This window comes from Pinus tabuliformis, chromosome 2_2 (genome assembly GCF_031772625.1).
Source record: "Pinus tabuliformis cultivar Carrire ecotype Pingquan chromosome 2_2, CPIR1, whole genome shotgun sequence".
In the NCBI taxonomy this organism is placed as follows: Eukaryota; Viridiplantae; Streptophyta; class Pinopsida; order Pinales; family Pinaceae; genus Pinus; species Pinus tabuliformis.
In genome coordinates this window covers 652,746,362-652,771,817 of record NC_142300.1, presented here as the reverse complement: position 1 = coordinate 652,771,817, position 25,456 = coordinate 652,746,362, and the positions used below count along the sequence as shown (strand labels likewise).

General features: G+C 37.5%; 1 protein-coding gene across 1 annotated transcript in view; it reads right to left on the bottom strand.

Moving 5' to 3' along the window:
* LOC149194310 (short-chain dehydrogenase reductase 2a-like) overlaps positions 1 to 21,952 on the bottom strand; it is a 106,932-nt gene extending 84,980 nt beyond the window's left edge. Inside the window, exons 1-2 of the mRNA XM_089407626.1 lie at positions 21,815 to 21,952; positions 21,478 to 21,630 (exon numbers count right to left, since the gene is read on the bottom strand). Coding sequence (XP_089263752.1) covers positions 21,478 to 21,630; positions 21,815 to 21,952 — 291 coding nt within the window. The remainder of the gene's footprint in view (positions 1 to 21,477; positions 21,631 to 21,814) is intronic.
* Between the last annotated feature and the right edge of the window lie 3,504 nt (positions 21,953 to 25,456).

The following is a 25,456-nucleotide window of genomic DNA, read 5'->3' as shown; positions in this document are numbered from 1 at the left end:
TCCTGCAGCTTCTCGATTGCACCCAGTTTTCCATGTTTCATGTTTAAAGAAGGTTATAGGCGACAAGCTCCCAGTTCAAACAATATTGCCAGAACTTGACGAGGAAGGAAAAATTATATTGGAACCGGAAGCAGTCATAGAAACAAGAACTCGACAGCTACGAAATCGATCAATTTCAGAGTATCTTATCAAGTGGAAGAACTTATCCGCTGAAGATTCCACATGGGAGGATGAGAATTTTATGCAGAAGTATCCAGAACTACTCAAGCGTTGAGGACAACACTTTTTTTAAGGAGAGGGGCATGTTGGGTCCCTATAATACTAGTGATTACCCCATTACTATTGTAGTTATACCCCTTATTTATATTGTTGTGCCCCTATTGCCCCCATATTGTTATTAATGTGCCCATAGAATCCCTCTATTGTTATTTTTGTGGCTTTATATTATTATTGTTAGGTCGGCTGGATTATATTGTGACTCCTTAGACTCCTATATATAGAAAGGAGGTTTTGTCATTTGTATCATCCAAGAATTGTTCATTTATGTAATGTAAAGGAGGTTGCCCCCTCGAAGAGGCTGAATTCTAAGGCGTTGATCTATATTTTCTATCTTTTCTTGAGCTGGTTTCATAACAGAGGTGCTGATGTTGTACTAGGAGTCCAATGGCTACAATCCTTGGCTACAATAGCTTTTAATTTTCAAGAAATTTTCATCAAATTTTCTACGGAAGGAAAGGAAGTTGAATTAAGGGGTATTGCAGGGAAACCAGGAAAGATAATTAACTCTAATGGTATGACAAAGCTTCTAAAAAAGGAGCAAAGAGGTGTAATTGCACAATTATGTTCGTTAGATGTTTCCACATCGGAATCATCTATTTCTCCAGATCTCCAAAGAGTCCTGGACAATCATTCCAAGGTATTTGAGACTCCCAAAGGTCTCCCAACTATGCGTGATCATGATCATGCTATTCATCTAATTCCAGGAAGTGTTCCTCCAAACATCAGGCCATACAGATATCCCTATGTCCAAAAAAGTGAAATTGAACGTATGGTTGCAGAAATGCTAGAGGCTGGTATAATTCAACCGAGTCAAAGTTCTTTCTCTGCTCCAGTAGTATTGGTGCACAAGAAGGATGGATCATGGCGCATGTGTCCGGATTATAGGGAGCTCAACAAGCTCACTATTAAAGATAAGTTCCCCATTCCTGTCATTGATGAATTACTGGATGAATTGCATGGATCAATTTACTTCACCAAGTTGGATCTTCGTTCAGGATATCATCAAATCAGAATGAAGATTGAAGACATTCTGAAAACGACATTTAGAACTCATGAGGGTCATTATGAATTTTTGGTCATGCCTTTTGGCCTTACCAATGCACCTTCAACATTTCAAGGTTTGATGAATTCAATTTTCAAACCATTCCTTAGAAAATTTGTGTTAGTATTTTTTGATGATATACTAATCTATAGTAAGTCTTGGAAGGATCATGTTGAACATGTTGATAGGGTGCTACAACTATTGGAGGAGAAACAATTATATGCAAAAAGATCCAAATGTTTCTTTGGAGTCCAGGAGGTGGAATATTTGGGTCATATTGTATCTCATGAAGGAGTTAAGGTAGACCCTAGCAAAATTAAAGCCATTAAGGAATGGAAAATCCCCACATCCATAAAGCATTTGTGAGGATTTCTTGGGTTGACAGGGTATTATCGCAAGTTTGTTAAGAATTATGGGAGAATAGCAGCACCTCTAACAACATTATTGAAGAAAGATGCATTTTCATGGACTCTGGAAGCAACAAAGGCCTTTGAACATCTTAAAGAGGCAATGTGCCAAGCACCGGTCTTAGCTACACTGGACTTCACAAAAACCTTTATTGTGGAATGTGATGCTTCAGGAAATGGAATTGGTGTTGTTCTAATGCAAGATGAAAGACCCATTGCTTTCGAAAGTCGTCCAATCAAGGGAAAGTTTTTAAGCAAAGCTATTTATGAGAAGGAAATGTTGGCAATACTCCATGCACTTAAGAAATGGCGACCCTACCTAATGGGAAGACACTTCAAGGTAAAAACGGATCATGATAGCCTTAAATACTTTTTAGAAGAAAGATTATCCTCTGAAGAGCAACAAAAGTGGGTCACAAAGATGTTGGGTTATGACTTTGAAATCATCTACAAAAAAGGGAAGCAAAATGTGGTGGCAGATGCACTCTCAAGAAAGGATGAGGATGTGGAAGCATTGTTGTGTGCCATTTCTATTATCCAACCAGATTGGATAAACGAAGCAAGGGAGGAATGGAAGAATGATGAAGAAGTGTGGGCACTTATTCAAAAGCTACAACAAGATTCCAGTACGTCTGATACATTTAGCTGGACAAATGATTCGTTATGGTACAAAGAACGCTTATACCTATGTAAGAATTCCTAGCTAAAACAAAAGATTCTTATGGAATTGCACACTTCTCCCTTAGGAGGGCACTCAGGATTTTTAAAAACTTACCACAGGGTTAAGAAGGAATTTTTTTGGGATGGCCTTAAATCAGATATTCAAAAGTTTGTGGCGGAATGTTTGGTTTGCCAACAAAATAAAGTTGAAACAATTAAGACACCGGGTCTATTACAACCTTTATCCATTCCAAGCCAACGTTGGGAGGAGGTTTCAATGGGTTTTATCACAGCTTTACCCAAGTCTGAGGGAAAGAGTGTTATCATGGTGGTAGTTGACAGACTTACCAAGTATGCACACTTTTGTGCATTATCAAATCCATTTAAAGCCAGTACAATTTCTACTGCATTTATGGAAACAGTTCAAAAGCTACATGGAAACCCAAAGATTATTGTAAGTGACAGAGATCCCATTTTCACTGGAAATTTTTGGACATAATTATTTTCTTATCTTGGTACTCAGTTAGCTCATAGCTCATCTTATCATCCTCAATCTAATGGGAAAACTGAGATAGTAAACAAATTTTTGGAAGGATATCTTCGTTGCTTTGTATCTGATAAGCAAACACAATGGGTCAAATGGTTGCCTCTGGCTGAATGGTGGTATAACACTTCCTTCCATACAACAACAAAAATGACCCCATTGATGGAACTTTATGGGTATCAACCACCATCCATCACATCATATTTAAGAGAAAATTCTAAGGTTCAGGCAGTGGAACATCACATCGAACATCAACAACAAGTCCTCCAACTCTTAAAGGATAACCTCGTGTTGGCACAAAATAGAATGAAACAACAGGCATATCAACATCGCAACGAAAGAAGTTTTGATGTAGGTGATTGGGTATTCCTATGGCTAAAACCATATAAGCAAATGTCCCTAAAACAAGCTAAGAAGGATAATAAATTGTCACCAAAGTATTATGGTCCGTACAAGGTGTTGCAAAAGATTGGTACTATGGCATACAAATTGGAGCTTCCTGCATCTTCTCGATTGCACCCAGTTTTCCATGTTTCATGTTTAAAGAAGGTTATAGGTGACAAGCTCCCAATTCAAACAATATTGCCAGAACTTGACGAGGAAGGAAAAATTATATTGGAACCGGAAGCAGTCACAGAAACAATAACTCGACAACTACGAAATCGATCAATTTCAGAGTATCTTATCAAGTGGAAGAACTTATCCGCTGAAGATTCCACATGGGAGGATGAGAATTTTATGCAGAAGTATCCAGAACTACTCAAGCGTTGAGGACAACACTTTTTTGAAGGAGAGGGGCATGTTGGGTCCCTATAATACTAGTGATTACCCCATTATTGTTGTAGTTATACCCCTTATTTATATTGTTGTGCCCCTATTACCCCCATATTGTTATTTCTGTGCCCCATAGAATCCCTCTATTGTCATTTTTGTGGCTTTATATTATTATTGTTAGGTCGGCTGGATTATATTGTGACTCCTTAGACTCCTATATATAGAAAGGAGGTTTTGTCATTTGAATCATGGAAGAATTGTTCATTTATGTAATGTAAAGGAGGTTTCCCCCTCAAAGAGGCTGCATTCTAAGGCGTCTATCTATCTTTTCCATCTTTTCTTGAGTTGGTTTCATAACAATTGAGGTGTTTTTTGTCTCATGGATCATTACCTTGTTATAGGGTCCCACAGTATTCAGTAGTAGGAGGATAAGTGTCAGTAAGATACTGAGGAGCGAAGAGAAGTGTTGAAAAGAAAGAAGCAGGCTCAGTAGTAGAGTCAACAATAACATAATATTCCCAGTAGATAGTTGCAGACACAGTTGATTCATTTTTTTTTTTATGCTTTTTGGTTGTAGATGTTGCAATAGAAACAACAACAGTGACAATAGTTGAATGAAAAAAATTCCAAAGGTATGAGATTGAATAGAGTTGAATTCCTTTCTTGTTGAGAGGGAGTGTTGAAAATAACAACAAGAAATGTTAAAAATAACATCAAGAAAAATCCTAATTTAATTTGTCCTTGAATTAAATTGGGAATAAAATTGTAACTCCGCATCTCATGAAAACTTGTAATAGTTAACTAAGGTAATTTGACTTAGTTAGCTCAGTTCATTTGAGTCGAGGGTCTAACTAGATTCATGTAGAATGTCTCCTCAATTAGGAGTACGAGTTGAGTTTATTTTGAGTTGTAATTATTTAAGTCAGTCTAACTGAGTTAAAGTTAGTTAAACTAGTTCCAACTGATGGAGGAATTAGTGGGAGGTCCAGTAGTGGGGTGTAACCTGAAGTAGTCGGGCATAACCTATAGCAGTGGGATGTAACCTGTAGTAGTGGGGTGCAACCTGTCGAACAATGGGGTGCTACCTGAAGTGCAGTGTGGTGTTGCCTGCAGTGTTCAACCAGTAGACTGAAGATTCACTCATAAATAACTCATGCATGTTAGATCATAGAAATACCCAGATGAGATTGAAGTTCAATGACAATGTACTATAAGTTGTAAAATCATGTAAATTAAACCGATGGTGCATGCAATTAGGAAAAGGCCTATGAGGATTGTACAATTCATAATTGAGGAATTTCCCCATTAAATAGGGGATAATTCCTTTAGGAACAATGTAAGGAATTAGAAGCTTGGAGGCTTGGAAATTTGGCTAAGTATTGGCCAAAGTAAGTCAGTGAGGCAGAGGATAGAAAATACTTGTGCAAGTTGAGCTCAATGTTGAGCATAACATATTGTATTCATCAAGATTCTTTGACTAATGAAATATATAGATAGCAGGGGTTTTTAGCCATGAATTTCCCCAGGAAATAATTTTTTTATGTATGATTGAATTATTTCTCTTGTATGCTCTGTGATTTACCAAACTTTTAATTGTTTTTTCTGATGAGTAGAGTAGGTTCAAGTCAATTGTTTTAGCATATTACAATTTGCAGTTTGAATATACAAGGAATTTCTATATGTAGATACCCATTAGTTCTCCCCCTTTTAGATACAAGGTTAGAATATGGAGAAATATCTACTGCAAGGCATGTTAATACTCGAGAATAAAATTTATGGTATCAGCGAAATATCTTCTTGGTTGTTCAAACCCATTTCCAAGAAGTGATTCATCCAACGTGATTATTCGTTCTTACATGAGGCTTTATTTTGGAACATCTGTTTGAATGATGATTAATTATCCAGGTGGCTCTAGAGACACATACAAGACAAAGAGGACTCAAGAAAGCTCAAAAATAAAAATATTTGGATTATGCTCGAACCAAGACCAGAACGTAGATCTCATCATCTTCATCGTGGTGGTGTGAATGGTTCGTCACTCTGAGTTCGGATGAGGAAGTTAGAAGCAATCAAAGTTGGGTTGACTTTTTTCTCACTGGGGAGGGTTAAGGAGGCCACAATTTGGACAGAACCTGGCCACCAGATTCTGGACAGCTCCAGCTAGATTCCAGGTGAAATTGTGGCCTAGTTAAAAAGACTCCTACGGCTTACAAACCAAATTTAAAAAAAAAACATGTTTTGTTAAGTAACAAAAAAAATATAAAAAAAGTGGGGTGGGGACCACCAGCCTCGCCACCCCCTCCACACATAACCATTGCTTGCATATTAATTATAGTGGAGGGGTGGGCCATGACCCCCGACCCCCTCCCATGGAACCGCGGTCACATTGAAAGGGGGTGGGCTAGCCCTTGGGGCACAGACCCAACCACCCATCCATGGAACCAAAACAACCTAGGACCAAAAAAAATATTAAGTGTGACCAGCCGGCAAGAGGTGGGTATAGTGGGCGGGCCACCCAAGGCAGGCCCGACCCAACCGAAACCCCAAACGTAAAAAAAAATCGTTTGTAGTGTGTAATCAAAGGAGGCAGGGTTTGACCGCCCGACCTCCTCCCTACTAAATCGAATCTTAACTAACCTACCTAACCACCTTATTGAGAAATCCACCCAAGAAATTTTACTTAAACATAGTTTGTTAGTGTGCTCAGGGGAAGAAAAAGGCAAGGCATGCAGTTCGAGGCAGAATTTTGCAGGAGGGCTGAATTTTCACTTTGTCAAATTTTGACAAATTTTATATGGTTTCAACACTTCACGAAACCACAAATGAAATGTTGCTATCCGTTTATCCATCAGAGTTCTACAATTTTTTGGCCATTTTTTAGTATGCAGGTGGAACGATGACTACTGCAGAAGTGGGGAGAGGAAGCATGATCCTTGAAGTTTTCCCGAGGAGGTAATTTTTCTTCATGTCAGAATATAGTCAAGTTTATAGTCTTTTTTCATTGTTTTCTACAGGGATCACAATGGCAAGGTTAGAGTTTCCTTTTGAGTTGTATATCTCCAGTCCACCCATGGAGAATAATCTTTGAGGAATCTCAAAGATTCCTTAAGCCTCAGATTCTCAATTTCTCAGAATTCAAAAATTGGACAGTCAATTTTTCACTATTCGATGCCACAAATTTGATGGTGCATTCAGATTTTTCATTTTCTCATTCTGTTCTTCAGCCACTTTTCTAAGTGGAATGGAGGTGTCAGCATTCATGTGCGAGCAACCATTTTCATGCGATTCGATGTCGTGATATTGATGGCCCGAACAGCTTCAGCAGTTTGACATCCGCTTCTTCAAATGGCCCTTTGTTGTGAGGTATATGTAGTGTTCATGTATTTCTTTTTGCTATGCATTGTGTTGCACAAATCCCTATTTGATGCCTGAAGTGGGATCTTTTTTCTTACTCGTTTTCATGATTCCTACTTAATGTGATGCGAAATCATATGTCTGATGTACTTGTTGTCATGATTCGTCGTGTTATGTTTTGAGATCCCTTTGTTGTATGCTGATGGGATACTCATGTTGTTGTCATGCATGTTTACACTGAGATCCCTTGTATGCCATGTTGGCGGGATGCTCATTATGCATGACTTTTGTTTCATATTGATAGGAGTCTTGTTGACTGAGAGTTCCTCTAGTGTAACATCTCTCGGAGCCACTCCTGTGTGAGGGCATTTCCCTTGTATGATAGCGACAGCACCTCATGTATATCATCACTATTAACAAAACTTAATGTAGTAGCCTACACCATCTTGACTCTGGGGCCCGAAGACATAGTCCCTCCTAAATGAACTCCGTTATCAACGGCTTATGTTTTCATGTGTTGATGATTGACATGTTCCTCTTCTTTACAACATGCACATATATTCATTTATTTTCTTTTAAAAATGAAATTTAACACATCATGAAAGTAAAAGGTCTTGGAAGGGTCCTTTGTCACACTTGGACCTGGATCAAGTGGTATCAAAGAGATCTTTGCATTGAGGTGAATTGCAGCGTGAACAATGGAACATGCAGCAACAGAGGATGAAAAAGAGATGTATGAGATCGTGCTCAAAATTTCCAAAAGAGTGGAAATGATGTATGAAACTCTACAGAAAGAGACAGAGGAAAAGGAGTGATTCCAGCATCAGTTGCAAGCCACGGAAGAGGCCCTGGAAGTACTGAAGCATAACAAATATAATCTACAAATAGAGAACACCGAATTGAAGATCTGTCTACATGAAGAGAAAGAGGAAAAACAAAGCTTCTACAACAACTGTAAGCAAAGGACGAGGCCTTGGAAAAGTTGCAGCATGACCCATGTGAGGTAAAATGTAATTCTCCAAATTCATGTATGTTTCATGATGATGATTTCACTATTTTTGAAAATCATACCATAGAAATTGGCTCCAAACTGTTGAAGAGAATGGGGTATGAAGGAAAAGGCTTGGGTGTTAATGGCCAAAGCATTGTCAATCCCATCAAAGTAGAAGAATTACCCCATTAGACAGGACTTGGGCATGTCAGAAAGGAAGTTGGAGAATGCGCCGAGATAGCTAGTGAATCACCAAGAACAGATGATGAGAAGCCATCAACAATTGTTTCCAAATCAACAAAGGAGGTAAAATATGTTGATTTCCTTTCAGTTTCATTGTCACATAGTATGATTTTTGTTGGAGATTTGGAGATCCCAATTAGAGGGACAAACATGAGGCTCCTTACTAGGATGAGGCACGAGGAGGAAGAAAAACTTGGTGTTAATAACCAAGGCATAACTCAACCATTGGAGGTTGTGAAGAGACCTCAATTTGCAGGCTCGAGATACACTAAATGAGAATGCTCAAAGGTGTTAGATTGTTCTGAGACATTGTCAAAATCGTCGAGGAAAGAGAATGATGGGAACACATCCCCACCATCCCATGGTAGTGCCCATTGCAGGGAGAGAGCTGAGGCAAGCTCTCATCGCCATATGTACACCAGAGACAGCAAGGAAAGGTATAACCACTCTCAACATTCAAATTTTCATTTCGATTATGATCATATCGTTAATGATGAATGAAGAACATGGCATCGAAAAACATGTACCTTTTGTGGATTACATAACCATACATTTTCTAAGTGTTGGAAAAGAATGGAAACACACAAAAGGATGAGGCATGAAAGACCCTCTCAACAGTAGGGAAAGAAACATGGTAAGTAGATCTGGAGGAAGAAGATGTATTGCAGTCATTGTGACAAAGGTGGCCATCAAAAAGCTACTTGTTGAAGGCTCCATCGAGAGCAGTGCCTTAAAAAAAAAAGTGTCGATGCATGAAACAGGTGAAACTATTGTTCGACAAGCAAAACCACCACAAGGAGGCGACCCATTCACATTGATAAGTGAAAAATGGTTTCTAGATATCTTTTCTTGTCATGGTCGTGCTTTTGTAAATAATTTGTTGCTTTTCAAAATGTAAAAGTGATGACGTGTTTCCATCACTTGTTAAGAAACAATGATGTCTGGTCTTATTTTTAGTTGCGTGATAAACTGTGAAAGTGATGTCGTGCTTCCATCACTTGTAAAAACAATAATGTTTGGCCTTGTTTTTGTAAATCATGTGTTGCAGTGATGATGTGCTTTCCATCACTTGTTGAAGCAACAATGATGTGTCGGCCTTGTTTTCGTAGCTAGGGTATTGTGTCCATATTGGTGTAAACTTGACCATCGAGTATGTGTTATAAACTTGTGGCAAGTATGGGATGCTTGGGTCACTATTTGGTCATGAAATGCAAGCATGTAATTTGCAAAACAATGTACGACAGGTTGCATAGGTTGCAGGTGTCGGCTCATCGCTTAAGGCTCCAAAGAACAAAGGTGAAGGAGGGGGAAGCGATGCCTTTTCAGGATGCTTGTGAAGTAGACAAGGTACAGAGAAGTTGCAAATTATTTTTCATGCTTTTGGAGGACTAAAAGCTCCTTAGTGGGGAGGATTGATCCAGGTGGCTTTAGAGACACACACAGGACAAAGAGGACTCAGGAAAGCTCAAAAATCAAAATGTTTGGATTATGCTTGAACCAGGACTAGAGCATACATCTCATCGTGTTGATCGTGGCGGTGTGAACAGTTCGTTAATCCGAGTTTGGATGAGGAAGTTTGAAGCAGTCAAAGTTGGGTTGACTTTTTTCTGGCTAGGCAGGCTTAAGGAGGCCACAATTTGGACAGAACCAAGCCATTGGATTCTGGCCAGATCTGGCTAGATTCTGGGTGAAATTGTGGCCTAGTTAAAAACACTCCTATGGCTTACAAACCGAATTTTCAAAAAAATGCATGTTTTGTTATGTAACAAAAAAAATCTAAAAAAAAGAGGGGTGGGGGCCACCAACCCCGCCACCCCCTTCGCACATAACCATTTCTTGCATATTAATTATAGTGGAGGGGCAGGCCATGACCCTCAGACCCTTCCCACGAAACCACAATCACATTGAAATGGGGTGAGCCGACCCTTGGGGCACGGACCCAACCATCCATCCACAGAACCAAAACAACCCACGACCAAAAAAATATTAAGTGTGACCAGCCAGTGGGAGGTGGGTATGGCAGGTGGGCCACCCAAGGCAGGCCCAACCCAACCAAAACCCCAAACGTAAAAAAAAATCATTTGTGGTGTGTGAAAAAAGAAGGAGGAGAGGTTTGACCGCCGGACCTCCTCCCTATTAAACCAAATCTTAACCAACCCAACTAACCACCTTATTGAGAAATCTTCCCAAGAAATTTTATTTAAACACAGTTTGTTAGTTCTTTCAGGGGAAAAAAAAGACAGGGAACACAGTTCGAGGCAAAATTTTGTAGGAGGGTTGAATTTTCACTTTGTCAGATTTTAACAAATTTTATATGGTTTCAACACTTCTTGATGCCACAAATGCAATGGCGCTATCTGTTTCTCCATCAAAGTTCTACATTTTTCGACCATTTTTCAGTATGTAGGTGGAACCATGACTGCTGCAGAAACGGGGAGCAGAAGCATGATCCTTGAAGTTTTCTCGAGGAGGTAATTTTTCTTCATGTCGAAATATATTCAAGTTATAGACCTTTTTCATGGTTTTCCACAGGGATCGCAATGGCGGGGTCAGAGTCTCATTTTGAGTTGCAAATCTCTAGTCCACCCGTGGAGAAGAATCATTGAGGAATCTAGGGAGAATCTAAAAGATTCTTTGAGCCCCAGATTCTCAATTTCTCATAATTCAAAAATTGGACGGTTGATTTTGCACTATTCGACGCCACAAATCTGATGGTGCATTCAGATTTTTCATTTTCTCATTCTATTCTTTACCCACTTTTCTAAGTGGAATGCAGGTGTTAGCATTCATGTGCAAGCAACATTTTCATGTGATTTGATGCCGTGAGATTGATGGCACGAACAACTACAGTAGTTTGACATTCACTTCTTCAGATGGCCCTTGGTTGTGAGGTATATGTAGTGTTCATATACTTGTTTTTGATATGCATTATGCTACATAGATCCCTGTTTTATGCTTTATGTGGTATCTTGTTTCTTACATGTTTTCATGATTCCTTCTTGATGTTAATGGGATACTCATGTTGTCGTCATGCATGTTTACACTGAGATCCATTTTATGCCATGTTGGTGGGATGCTCATTATGCATGATTTTTGTTTCACACTGATAGGAGTCTTGTTGACTGAGAGTTCTTGTAGTGGAACATCTCTCGGAGCCACTCCTGCATGAGGGCATTTCCCTTGTATGATAGAGACATCACCTCATGTACATCATCACTATTGACAACACTTAATGTAGTGGCCTTGGCATCAGGGCTCGAAGACGTAGTCCCTCCTAGATGAACTCTATTATCAATGACTTATGTTTTCATGTGTTGATGGTTGACATGTTCCGCTTCTTTACAACATGCACCTATATTCATTTATGTTATTTTAAAAATGCAATTTAACACATCACAAAAGTAAAAGGTCTTGGAAGTGTCCTTTGTCACACTCGGACCTTTGACATGGCTAACTCTATCAAAATTTGGCATTTGACAATTTGTGGTCATTGTGGAAGAGGAAAGGGAATTGGAGGAGGTGAATATGAATTGTCATGAAGAAATCGAGTGCTTTGAAACTGTATGGGTTTGGAATAGTTTTTAATATGAAAGGATACATCCTTATCATATCCAAGATTCATTTTTTGCTTTTTGTTGGAAAGGAATTCCCATATTCTGATGCTGAGCTTGGGAAGTGCAACCTAAAATTCTACATATTTATGCAAAATTGCTCCTAAAATGGGAATTATATTTGAATCGACCTCAACATCACTAATTTGATAATTTTTGTTCTGTTTATGGGAGTCAACTTTAGACTCAAAGAGTGAGTTGTTGTGAACAAAAACCAGCTTAGAATCGCCACTCTTATACTCTAATTCTTCTTGCTATAATTGAGATTTGAGTTGTAAAAAATCAATCTTTTATTGTGCATTTTGTTGATAGATTTTGATGTTAGAAAGAAAGGATTTTTTTATTTTCATTGTGTCATCAATGGTAGATTGTATCATATTTTTCAAAAACTCTGATACTTCACCAATTCTAGCCATTTTCTCAACAACTTAAGTCAACAAAATACTGGTGTTAGCTTTAACCAAAAATGCACTATATTTTCACTTTGAGAACTTCAAGGAATTGCAATGTCACGCTTTGTCTCCATTCACAATACTTCACTTTTCCCATTTACACGATGCATATTTCAAATAGTTTATTTTTTCAAACACAATAGTTGATAAAAAGACATGGTTGTAAGTTCAAATGCGCCAAAAGAAATGCACCAAGAGAAAGTTCCACTACAATTTATATTGTTAACAATATTTATCCATTAAATCATTATATCTCTCAGGTTCGAGTTTCATTTTAGAGATGGAAACATAAGCATTTTCTTCAATTGTGAAAACATAAGAATTACTCTTTAATGCTACAACAACTACCTACTAAACATTCAGAAAAAGGATATTTGTCTCTAGAAAAAATCAAATTTGATGCAGAGACTAGCCAAAATCATTCTGAGGTTGAGAAAAAATTCACAGAAAAGGAAGCTTGAGTAAGTGTGGCCCAATGGAAATTCACCTCCAAATATATAAATTTGTTATCTTGTTTTTATATTCCATTAAACACATGTCTAAGCATCTGAGAATTCTAGACACGTGATCTTGATAACAGTTGATATACATAAGGCTTGTAGAGCCCAATCTCTCAAATTTTCCATCACATTAGAAATGCACTCTAGCATGATGTGTAGTCCAACATGATGCATCAATTTTTGGTCTCTTATAGTGACATGGATTTACAAAACTTTCCCAAAATATCTAACTCTTCTCACACTCCTTTTGATATGTGTGTTACACTTCCACATATTCAAACTCACAACCTTCATGCATACATGTTTACTTGCAATAACTAGCATTAAGATTGAGTTAACTCACATGGATTCTGTGTATGCTTAAGGGGAAAAATAGGTGAAGACAAATTGTAGTGGTAGTGGAAAAGGTGAAGGGTTAAAATTTTAGAATATAGTGTTGAATTTGGCTTTAAATCGGGAAACTAGCTTACAAAAAGCAAACAAAAAAGTTGCAACCAACCTCAAATGGCATTGACCTGGATTCCTTTATTGAACAAGAAACCAACAACGATGACATGAGCGATTTGTTGGGGCTAATACATTATCCATTATCTTGTATAATCTACCCCTTCTATTGGTAGAGTGTGAGAATGGACACGATAGGAGAGAGTGCACTAAAAATGAAAACACTAAAAACATAATGGAGGTTGCAACATATCTATATGTTTAAAGAGTGGAGACAGGTGTGGAGATTAATTTCTAGCTTGATAGAATCACACCTGAAAAGGAATGATTGAGCATTGAGCAGAAATACTAACTGATAGAGATGGCAGGAAGAATTAGGGTTCTTAGGCCTGTTGCAACAACCATGGAGTTATAGGGGCAAAGGAATGCCAAATCTGAGTGGAACAAGTCTTACATACTCAATAAATTAAAATTTGCAGAGAATCATGGCTAAAATGGAAGGACTAAAATGGCCACAAAAAGAGTGGCTCAAATTTGAGCAGGGAAAGTATTCACTCGCTCAGATAGAATGAACAACATAAGAATGTAAAAAAAATATAAGATAAATAATTGAATGCATATTATTCACAATGTTATACATATTTACACATTTTTTTTACCCTTGGTTTCATATTCTAAGAGGTCTCTTCGACTTTTGTGATTGTTCACATTCCACACCATAACCCTTAGAAGATTAGGTGTCCAACAATAAAGTTTCCATGCATGGATAACTTCAATGTCTACCCAATTAACACATGAAAAAATTTCAAAATGGGTAGTTTCAAGGCTTAAATATGTTTTGGATAGCAACATGCTTAGTCATTGATGTATCATGGAATTATTCATCTCTCCAAAAAAACAACCATCAAGATCCAAATCACGAGCTAACATGCATTTCCACATTAAAATTTTATGGCATGCTTCATGTGGATGTTTGACAGAGGATAATGAATAGGGCCATCAAAATTTATATAGGTTTATATGTGAACCATCTTCTAAAAACTAGATACTAGAGGCTATTATAGGTGAGATGCATGGTAGTGAAGAAGGATCATTATGCGAACATGTACATAGCCCTTTGGAGAGTAATTTTGTAATGCACGAAGGTGATTCCTATCATGGTGATTGGTTTCCCGATTTATCCATCAAAGGTGATGATCCGAATGGAAAATAACATCCACCTATAGTATTTATTCACCCATGGAATTTACCCATGATATTGTAAGTGGCATCCACCCATGGTATTCATTCACCCATGTTATTTTCCCATGGTATTGTAAGGGGCATTGACCCTTGGTATTCATCCTCCCATGGTATTTATCCACTCATGGAATTTACCCATGGTATTGTAAGTGACATCCACCCATGGTATTTAACCACCCATGGAATTTACCTGTGGTATGGTGACCAGAAAAGGCTATAAGTAACAAGTCACATTTTGTAAAAGGATAGATTGTCCACCACAATGTAGCCTTTACAGTTATTATATGTTTTAATAAAAACAAGTTTCTTTGTGGTTCTTTTATTGTGTGTTCTCCTTTTTTCTTCTTGCATTTCAATTTTCAGAAATTGGGGGCCTCCCCCCAAGATCCGGAGCAGGTGATAACTATATCATTCCCATCTGACATTGGATGAATCAATCATAGAGTGGTAGACAACAATCTTGGTGTGATCTTCATCTCTTCCTTCATATGTAAAAGTTCACATTAGTTTTCAGCCATACTGATAAGCATATAACCCCTTATTAAGCCCTAGATATTGAGTTGTTATACTTGTATTGTTATGTTTGCGGGTCATCTAAAATATTTCAATATGCCATTTTATTATAATTGTACTGATTGTCTCCTACACACACTCACACACACCAAAGAAACCTAGTCTTAGGATCATCTCATATTGTCTTGTGCATTGTGATCATTGTAAAATAGATCTCCCCCTTGAAGTGTATTGTATTCATTGACTTGTTATTATTTTCTAGGAATTTTTTTCATCACATTTGGTATCAAAGCTATGATCTAAGGGTTTTTCTTCTTCAATTAAGTCATCTTGGCATTTTCACTGTAACTTTTTTCAAGGACATTTTGAACTATGAAATATTGAAGTGACTAAAATAAAATATCAAGATATGGGTCATACAAATTTCAAGTTTTGGTTCATTATACTTTCAAAGATATACCCAATGGAATATAAGGTTTGTGACTAATCCTAAATTCAATTTTAAATGAGTCATCCTAGAATTTTTGCTATAGTTATTTCTCTAGGAAGGTTCAAACGGTAAAATTTTATGGAGATACAAGAGAAATATCATAGTATGAGGGGTTAAAATTTCAAAGAGATATATCATCTAGTTGACAGGGTTTATAACTATTCCTAAATTTATTTTTAAAAGAGTCATCCCATAATTTTCAATATAATCTTTTTTGTGAAGTTTTAGACTCTAAAATTTTCATAATTCTAAGATGACATAACTAGTTACATGCAAAAATAAAATAAAATTGACTCATTATATTTTATGATGTTTATCTTATGAAATTTAGGGTTTTTGAGTAATATTCAAAATAGTAGTAAACAAATAATTTTGGTATTTTCTCTATAACATTTTCCAATGAAGTCTCAAATGGTGAAGATTTTTTAAGAGTTTAAGAAATCACTTAATCGTGGTACTATAGGCAAAAATTTGGACTCATAAGGGCTAAAATTTTATAGATATATCAATACAATGGTTAAGCATCCATAAAGTCTGTAAATTAAGGTTTGAATTGTACATGACTTACAAGTGGCATAAATTTTAAATGAAAAACTATGTTTTGTGATTGAAAATTTATGATAAATAAGAGTGTTGTTAGTTTCTCATATGGAAAAGGGTTATACAAGAAACATTGTTTGTATTCCTCATAAACACTCAAACATGAAATCCAAAGATAGTGAAGACTTAGAAAACATGCTATCATAATTAAAGATCCAATTTGATGAAGCGAGTGGTAGTACATTGAAGAAAATGGATTTATCATATTCTCGTGAATATCTTAACAAGGAAGTTGAAGAAAAAATGAAAATATAATGGATGAAAATAGGGAAAAAATGATAAAACAGATGGATGAAAAGGCAAAAGATCAGAAAAATTCCATGTCTACCATCTACTTATATACCTTAGATAAGAAAATCCCTAAAGGACATATCAAGACACAATAAAATCATGAAAATGCGGAGGAAATAAATGTTGAATCCCAAAATCATGATTTTTCATCACATCAAGATCCATGTCATCAAGTTTTCAATGTGTAACTAAGAAACTACTTCATTCCAAAGATTTTCATGAGGAAGTTTGATGGTAGATATCATATAACATGGATATTCTAAGTGGAGCACTTCTTTGAATTATACTAAGTGCCAACCTTTCAAATGGTAAATATTACATTGTAGTATTAGAAAATGATCAATTATATGGTATGAATGGATTTATAAATGAAAAAGGGATTTTATCGTCTCTTGGTCCATTTTTATGGATGAATTGATAGTATATTAAAGTGATATTAAAAGAAATGCATTTTTTAATAAATGGATAAATATTTGACCAGAAGGGCCAATTGTGGAACATATTCAAGAATTCCAATAATTAATTATTAGGGTAAAGGATATTCCAGTATATAAACTATTAAATCTCTTTATTGGAACTTTAAAGGAAAGCATCTAACATGAAGTGAATTTCTTTGAATCTAACTCCCTTGAGCATACATTCAACATGGCAAGGAAATTTGAAAGTAAATATATGGCTACCAGAAGAGTGGTTGAACTAAAAACTATAGAGAACATCATGCTCCCTCTCCTAACCTCACTCAATATATAAGGTTGTAAACTTAACAAATGGATGAAACAAGATAAAAAGGACCATTTTTCAATTGTGATGTGAAGTATAGTAAGGGGCATAAAATTAAATATGGTGAGAATAAATTATTATACATCACCCATGAAGAGGACGAAGAAGATCAAGATTTGAAATATCATAAGATCTAAATCTAAAAGAAAATACTCCAATGATATCTTAACTTCCATTGACCATCATAAATACTCTACAAACCCTCGAGATAGAAGGATATATAAAAAAGAAAAAGGTATCAATTATTGATTTAGGTAGTACTCATAACTTCATCAATTACAAATTAGCAAAAGCTCTCAATTGCTTTGTATCTCTAACACCAAAATTTCAAGTAATGATTGTAGGTGGGGGTGCCATAAATTATGTAGATAAGTTCTATAGTATTAAGCCAAATATGGGGGAGTATTTATTGGATAGTACCACGATTTCAATACAAATGGGCGGTGTTAATGTTTTATTAGGGGTGTGATGGTTACAATCATCAAGAACATTGGCCATTAATTTTCAAGAGATGTTCCTTAGAAGGCAAGGAAATTGAGCATAAAGATGTCAATGGGAAATATTCTAAAGTGATTTACTCTAACCTAATGAAAAAATTAATCAAAATGGACATTATGGTGTAACTTCACATTTTTTCCCACTAGATGTTCAAAAATTTATATACTGTACTCTACTAGAGAGATTCCTAAGGGTATTCCACTTCCTCGAGATCACGACCATGCTATTCATTTTCAACCTAGAAGAACGCCACCTAACATTAGGCCTGATAGGTATCTATATGCATGGAAGAGTGAGATTGAGTGTATGGTTAAAAAATGGTTAGAGGCGAGCATTATTCAACATATCTAAAGTGATCTCTCTTCATTAGTAGTGATGGTTAAATAAATAATGGCTCGTAGCAAATGCATCTATAGTATAAACAGATAAACAAAATGACCATCAAAAATAATTTTCATATTCCTTCATTAGTGCTGATGATTACAAAAAAGGATGATTCATGAAATTTGTGTATAGATTATATACAATGCAACAAAATGACGATTAATGATAAATTTCCAATTCCTATCACTAGTGAAATATTAGATGAATTGCATGGAGCACGTTTCTTTACTGAGTAAGATCTCCATTTGGGATATCATCCAATCAAAATAAGGCAAGAAGACATTCCTAAAATAGCCTTCAAAACACATGAAGGTCATTGTGAGTTTTTGGTTATTGCATTTAAACTTGCTAATACAACTTCAACATTTCAAAGCTTGATGATTTTTATTTTCAAACCCTTCCTTAGAAAACTTTAGTTACTATTTTTTGATGACATACTAATCTATAACAAATCATGGGAAGGGCATGTAAAATTATTTATAGGGTCTTAATACTATTGGAAGAGTAACAAGTATATGAAAGTCCTTCCAACTGTGTCTTTGGGTTTTAATAAATAGAATACTTGGGTCATACTGTATCTCATGAAGGTGTAAAAGAAAACTATAAAAAAACTAAAAATGTGATGGAATACCCAAACTTCAAAACATTAAACAAAATTAGAGGATTATAACAATTGACAAACTATTACCATAGTATTGTCTTCCTCTAAAAACTTAGAGGGTTTTTAGGTTTTCCATTGTTTTCACTACTAAAATAATCTTTGAAGAATCCCTAATTCTTAATGTAACCATGGATAATCGAAATAGTTTTCTAATGTAATTTTATAGCTAAAGTTATTCACTTAATCTTTAAACGTTATTTTAGCCAAGGAGGAATATTAAGAGTGAAATGGGATTTCTCTCTTAATCTTGTTATGAAATCACGTTTTAAGATATTATATATTTTGGAGACAAGTTTTTGGCGATAATTGCATCAAAATTCATTTGTCAACATGTTTCGAACCAACAAGTGTGGTTCATCGTCGAGACAAGATGAAGAATCAGATCAGGGTAACATGTTAAATAGAGAGACCAACCATTCAAACTGCTAGAAGGAAACGACTTGAAGGATAATTCTATGAGCAGACTTGTGAGGTTTCCATGGGCTCCCCCTATCCCCGATTGTTGATAATCTTTTTATGGAAGACTTTGAATCCAAGGCTTTGGCCTCAACCCATTTCCATCACAAGATATGGAAAGGGTTTGTAGATGACACTTGTGTCATCTGGCCTCATGGTCAAGAAAAATTAGATCAATTTTTCCAGCATCTCGACAATCAATCTACCTTCATAAAATTCACTATGGAGAAGGAATTCGAGGGTTTCCTGCCTTTTATTGATGTTCTCATTTCGAAGAAGGATGATGGTTCTTTCTCCCACCAGGTGTTTCAGGAGAAAACTCACACTGAGTAGTATCTTCATGCCAAGTCTCATCATTTCCCGGCTCAAAAGTTTGGTGTTCTCAACACACTACCTACTTGTGGGCTGAGAATCTCTATTGAAAACCACCTTTATAAAGAGAAAGCCCAATGTCCTTAATGTTTTTGTTAATAATGGATATAGTAGGCACCAAGGTCTTAAAGCTTTCCTCGAAGCTAGTAGAGTTCCCATGGTTAATAAATAAACTAAAGATCGAATATCATGGGTTCATCTCCCTTTCATCTAGGGAACCAGTAACAAGATTGGGAGAATCCTAAGGAAGCATAATGTTTCCTCAACTTTTAGACCACTTAACACCATTCATAGCTCTTTAATATTTGTAAAAGACCCTGTTGACCCCAAGGATATGGAACTTGTTTATGTTATTCCATGTTCTTGTGGGACCCCTATTTTGATGAAACGAGGTGCTCTATTAATCAGAGGATTCATGAGCACACAACCGACATCAAGCATGGGAGGACCTGGTCTTTAGCTTTGGCTAAACAAGCAGAGAAGACTAAGCATAATATATGCATTGAGGAGGCTTGGGTCATCACTAGGATTGCTCCTTTTCATCACCAAAAGTTTAGGGAGGACATTGAAATTGAAAGGAGGCTGAGTAATCTTAATAGGGATGATGGACGAAGAATCAGCAGTTGCTTGATCCCCGCCCTTTCGTCTTAGACCCCCCCTTCCCCAACCCCCACCCCCACCCCGCAATTTTTTCCTTTCCTATTATTGTTTTCTTTTTCGGTTTTGATTTTATTCCCTCGTCCCTTGAATTTTTTGTATTTTCTCTGTGTTCCCTTTTCTATTTATTTGTTGTTTTTCCTTTTTTGTTATTTATTTAGTATTTGTTGCCATTATTTATTCATTATTATTTTTATTAATATTATTATTATGATTTATTTTTAATTCTAATTTATCTCATAATATTCCTATAATAGTAGTAATATAAGTTTATGTATATGTTATTAGTTTTAATAATAATAAAGAAGAGAATAATGTCCCTTAATAATTATGTATTAGGTTTAATTTCTTCATAAAATTTAACTAATGTAAGTTAGTTTTTATTTAATTAAACATAGTATTTTTTTTTTGATCATGTAAGAGTAAGACCTTCTATTAATCTAGCCAATGATACATAGTTTACAAGTCACCGCCCCAACTCTATATGAGTGCAACAATTAGCTGGTTAGGCCCAAACCCGGGCCATACCCTCAAAAACATGAGCAATATACAAAAAGAGAGGAACCCTGACCTCCTTGGAAGCCAGGTCCAAAGAACCAAGAATTACAACAATTCGAAGGAGATCCACCAAGATTCCTTGGTACAAACACCCATTCGGAGAAAACATAAGGGTCCCACCTAGAGACCAGTCGAGCACGGGCTCGAAGAAAACATTAGGCCAACTTTTAGACTTTATCAGATTCAGAACTCCAGACAGACAAGCATGATCAATCTACACTGTTGATCCCCCACTGCGTATCCAACGGTCTACATGAATATCGGGTGAACAAAAAGCGTCGAGCATAAGCACGGAGGTAAACTCACTCCAAACACAACCATGTGTCACATGCGGAAAGTAATCAGAGCCTAGCTGCAAAAACCTGAGACCTTGTGGACCTCGCCCGATAAACCATAGAAGGTATTAACATTGGATGCCCCGTAGACATGCATAATCAATCTGCACCATTGATCCACCTCCATGGATCTAACGATCTACGCGGATATCGGGTGAACAAAAAGCGTGAAGAATAACCCCCCGATGAGGGTGGTATTCTCTCACATTTCACCGCTACATGTCACACTCTGAATGGAATCAGAGCCTTGCCCCGAAAAACCAGAAACCATATAGACCCAGCCCGATAAACCGTAGATGGTATTAGCATTGGATGCCCTGCTGACAATTTGACTCATACCCTCGCCCCACGTTGGCCGATGATCCATCGCAACGGATGGTTCTCGAGCCCTCCTCCCAGAATCTCTATCTCCTGAATTGTTTCGCTCCATCCTGTTAGTCCAGAGCTCCATATCTTTGTCCGCCTAACAGAGACAGTCCTCCCACAATTTGCCTGGAGGTAACAACTCCCAAATAAATCTAGAATCCCTGTCCAAATTGGTTACTCCTTCGTTCACCAGACGATCAACTAACATGTTAGCTTTCCTTTTCACATGAACAAAACAAATAGTTTTTAAGGTTTGCAGGTGGGAGTGGATGCGTTGAAATATCTGCAGGAGCCTCCAATTCTTTGAAACTTTATCTGGAGCAGAACCATTACACATTTTCTTGGCCGCTCTGATAATTAATTCCGAATCTGCTTCAATGATAACATTGTGAGAATTCGAATCCAACAGGATTTCTAAGCACTGCTCTAAAGCCATTAGCTCCGCCATATTGTTAGTGGCTTTTCCTAGATGGCCATGGAAGATTTTCTTTACCTGACCCTGTTCATCCCTTATAGCCCCTCCAAAGCCAGCTAATCCTGGGTTGCCCTTAGAAGCGCCATCGATATTAACCTTTAGGAAACCACGAGGAGGAGGTTTCCAGATGATACTCTCTACATTTATTTGTTGGACCCCCTTGGTCAGGCCCTGTGGGTCTATGGATTGAAGACCCAACTAACAAATAATGCTTTCCTCTTGGGGCAGAGGAGGTTCCTTAGGAAGTATCCTCACTAGACTTCTTACTGTGTCTTTGAGCTGCCTTAAAATTAGGTCAGTTATGTGTTGGGGCGTGCTGGCCTTGTTTTTGAAGATCCTGCTATTGCGCTCTTTACAAACATTCCAGACAACAAATCCTGGAACCAGAGTCCAGGCTTGATTGATTATTTCATTTCCGGAGAAATTCTTCCTCCATTTCTTCAAAGTGTTGGATATGCTGAGATTATCCCGATCTGTGTGTCTAAAAATTGAGGCCACCTAGTACCACATATGTGTTGTGGGGAAAAATGCCTATGCAGGATGATCCTATCCACCTAAGGTGTGACAGTGCCTTAGCAACAAACAAAGACAACTATTCTAATATTTCTTCCTTTATGAATTAAGAATGAAGAGAGAGATGGATGGACTAACCGGTGTCTTCTATTTGTCCCTCGATCCGGTCTCTCTTCTCTTGGAGGATTCCCAGCTACTTTCCTTCTCGCTCGCCCAGCTTCAAGAGGTTTCTGCAAGATCACAAGAAGAGAACACTGCACAAGACATGGATTCATATTCATAACTAGTTCAGGATTAGAAATAAACTAAACATACTAATGCAATCATACATCAAGAATACATCAGCATATAGGAGAAACCAAGATAGCTTTATTGATGAATAACAAGGTTCAGGAAGAGATACCACCCAGAGGGCTCCAATCCAACATCTCCTTCCCAGCAAATGGAATTCCTATCTTCACCCCCTTTCAAAGCATCAAGCACCCAATGATTCCAATCTCGAACCAACAACAATTCTTTGCAATAACAAAATTCCAGCCTTTAGATCTCATGGAGGAGAGATCCATATATAGATGTTTGGAGAGAGGATGAGTCAGCTTGAGATCTGACTAGTGTCCTCGCCCTCTGTCAGTTCTTGATTCCACTTGGAGGTTCTTGCTTCCACTTGGAGATTTGGAACCTCTTACTCATCACCAGTCGAATTCCCTGAGGCAAGTGTCATTTTGGAAGCTTCCTGGGTTCTGCCACATGTCCACTCTCGCTCAGCGCAGGTAGCCAGTGTTCCCTTTGACATTAAACGCAGGTAGCCAGTGTTGGCTTTGATATTCAGCGCAAACAGCTAGTGTAGCCACTGAAATGATCCTGAATTGACTTGTTTTTGAGCAGTTTCTGGTGGATAACTTCTGTGAATTGCTGTGGTTTGTTAGCCTTGTTCCTCTAGGGGTAGGAACAACATGTTTAGGGACTTTGGATCCCTTAGATTATGGACATTTCATGCCCAATGCTGTAAGGCACAAAAATGTCTATAACAGTTGCCCCCTAAAGTATGAGGCCGTTTATCGGGTGAAATGCTTTATCAAGGGGATCCGAAGTTCATCCAATGCTGGGAGGAGACCTGTAATACAATACAATACAATACATTATTTTTCATACTGCTTTCATGATCTAGCTGAGGCAGGCATTCCCATGCTCATCTTTATAAATTCATTTTTCTGTACATAGAACAGACAATCGTCTGATGGTAGACTGATAATTTTGATGAAATTATCATCCTTTGAGTAGGATGATTATCTGCTGCAATGATGTACATGTCAATGTCTTTATCTTTCCTGAATATATATCGCAGCCCGGATGGATGAAACTAGATCCGGGGTCTTCAAACTCGTTCGATCTTCACTCTAAGTACAAGTCGATCCATGTGAGAAATGTTCTGAAGTCGAACATGGAAAGACATCGCTTGATTACCGGTCAATGATGTAAACCGTTAACAAGCGCGAGAGGAATCATCGATAATGATAATGACCCTCAAGGTACTGTAGTACAATTCACGTGGTGTGAATAAAGGACTTGGAGTCGAACACCACGCAAAATATTTCAGTCGAAGGTCATTGACGTATACCTGTCGCCAGAAGTGAGAAACTTGCCATTGAGGCATGCAAGCTTCAAAGTATTGAAAGGGGTGTTCCTAGATCAACTTCTTGGATAACGAGCTGATGTCGACACGAAGCAATCTGTCAAAGGAGGGCCTTAATGAATCCCACATCAGTGACATGGAACGGAGCTAATGATTTTAATGGAGGTGAAAACGATCTGTGACATATGATTCAGGGTGGCGGTCATGAAAGGATGAAGGATAATGTATGGCAGTGGATGGGACACGGTTGACTTTTCTGAACGACTTCTCTTGAACATGTGGCGACACTGATGCGATGGATCGGTAGCATTACCCCAAAGATGGATGGTATGGCGAGACCATGGATTTGACCGGTGAATGAAACAACCCAACCCGATTGTGGTACGGAGGAAAAGTGTCATGTTCAAGAGCGACTTGCTACCATCAAAGTTTTCTTGAGTTTCTCCCAATTTTTCCCCAGTCATTGCTGACCAGTACCTCTTTATTTTTGTCAAGCTTGAGGAGGATAACATATGCTTGTTCTATAACCTGCCCTTCGGGCAAGCCCATCGCTATGTTTTAATGAGCCTAGCGATAGTGAAACTCGTTCTCGTCTAAAGACAAGTTTGTCGCTATTTAATGATTTTAACGAGTCTAACGACAAGGATAACTTGGTCCTTTTCATTTTTAGAGAGTCTGAAAAGGTACATAAAGTTAACTCCAAAAGTCCTTTTTCGTCATCTAATCCCTTAAGTCCGAAAAAGTATAAAACAATACAGAAGGGATGAGTTTTCGATAGTTTTAACGAGCCGAACAAAACAAGCGCTCGATCTTTTTGTGTAATAATCCCTCAGGTCCAAAAAGATTAAAATCTAGAGGAGGGATAGCACTTCCTGTCCCTTTAATGAGCTGGAAGGCCAAGGACTCAGCAATATTTTCATATTTTACGAGTCAGTTGAAAAGAGCTTAAAGAAGACTCGTCTTTTGAGGAACGAGTGATAAACAGGGTTAGCAGCTGATTCCAGGTATAGGTTGGAATTTTCCAATCACGGCAGTGTCACAAGGATGGCTAGGTGAAATCACTCTTCGCAGCTATTCCTCAAAATGGGTAAACAATCATATGGAGGTGAACGATCGGCCAAATGAAAAGTGGAGGTGACGGTGCAAACACGACCAAGGCTTTAATGGCTGATGATATTACATTCATAGTGGTTATTTACCGAGATAGTTCATTTTTTAACGAGCTTAAACGCGGGTGGAAACATTTGCTCGATCTTATGTTTATTTTTTAACGAGCATGAACCATGCGTAAAAACTGCTCGGTGATAAGTTTGCATGCCCCCAGCATAACA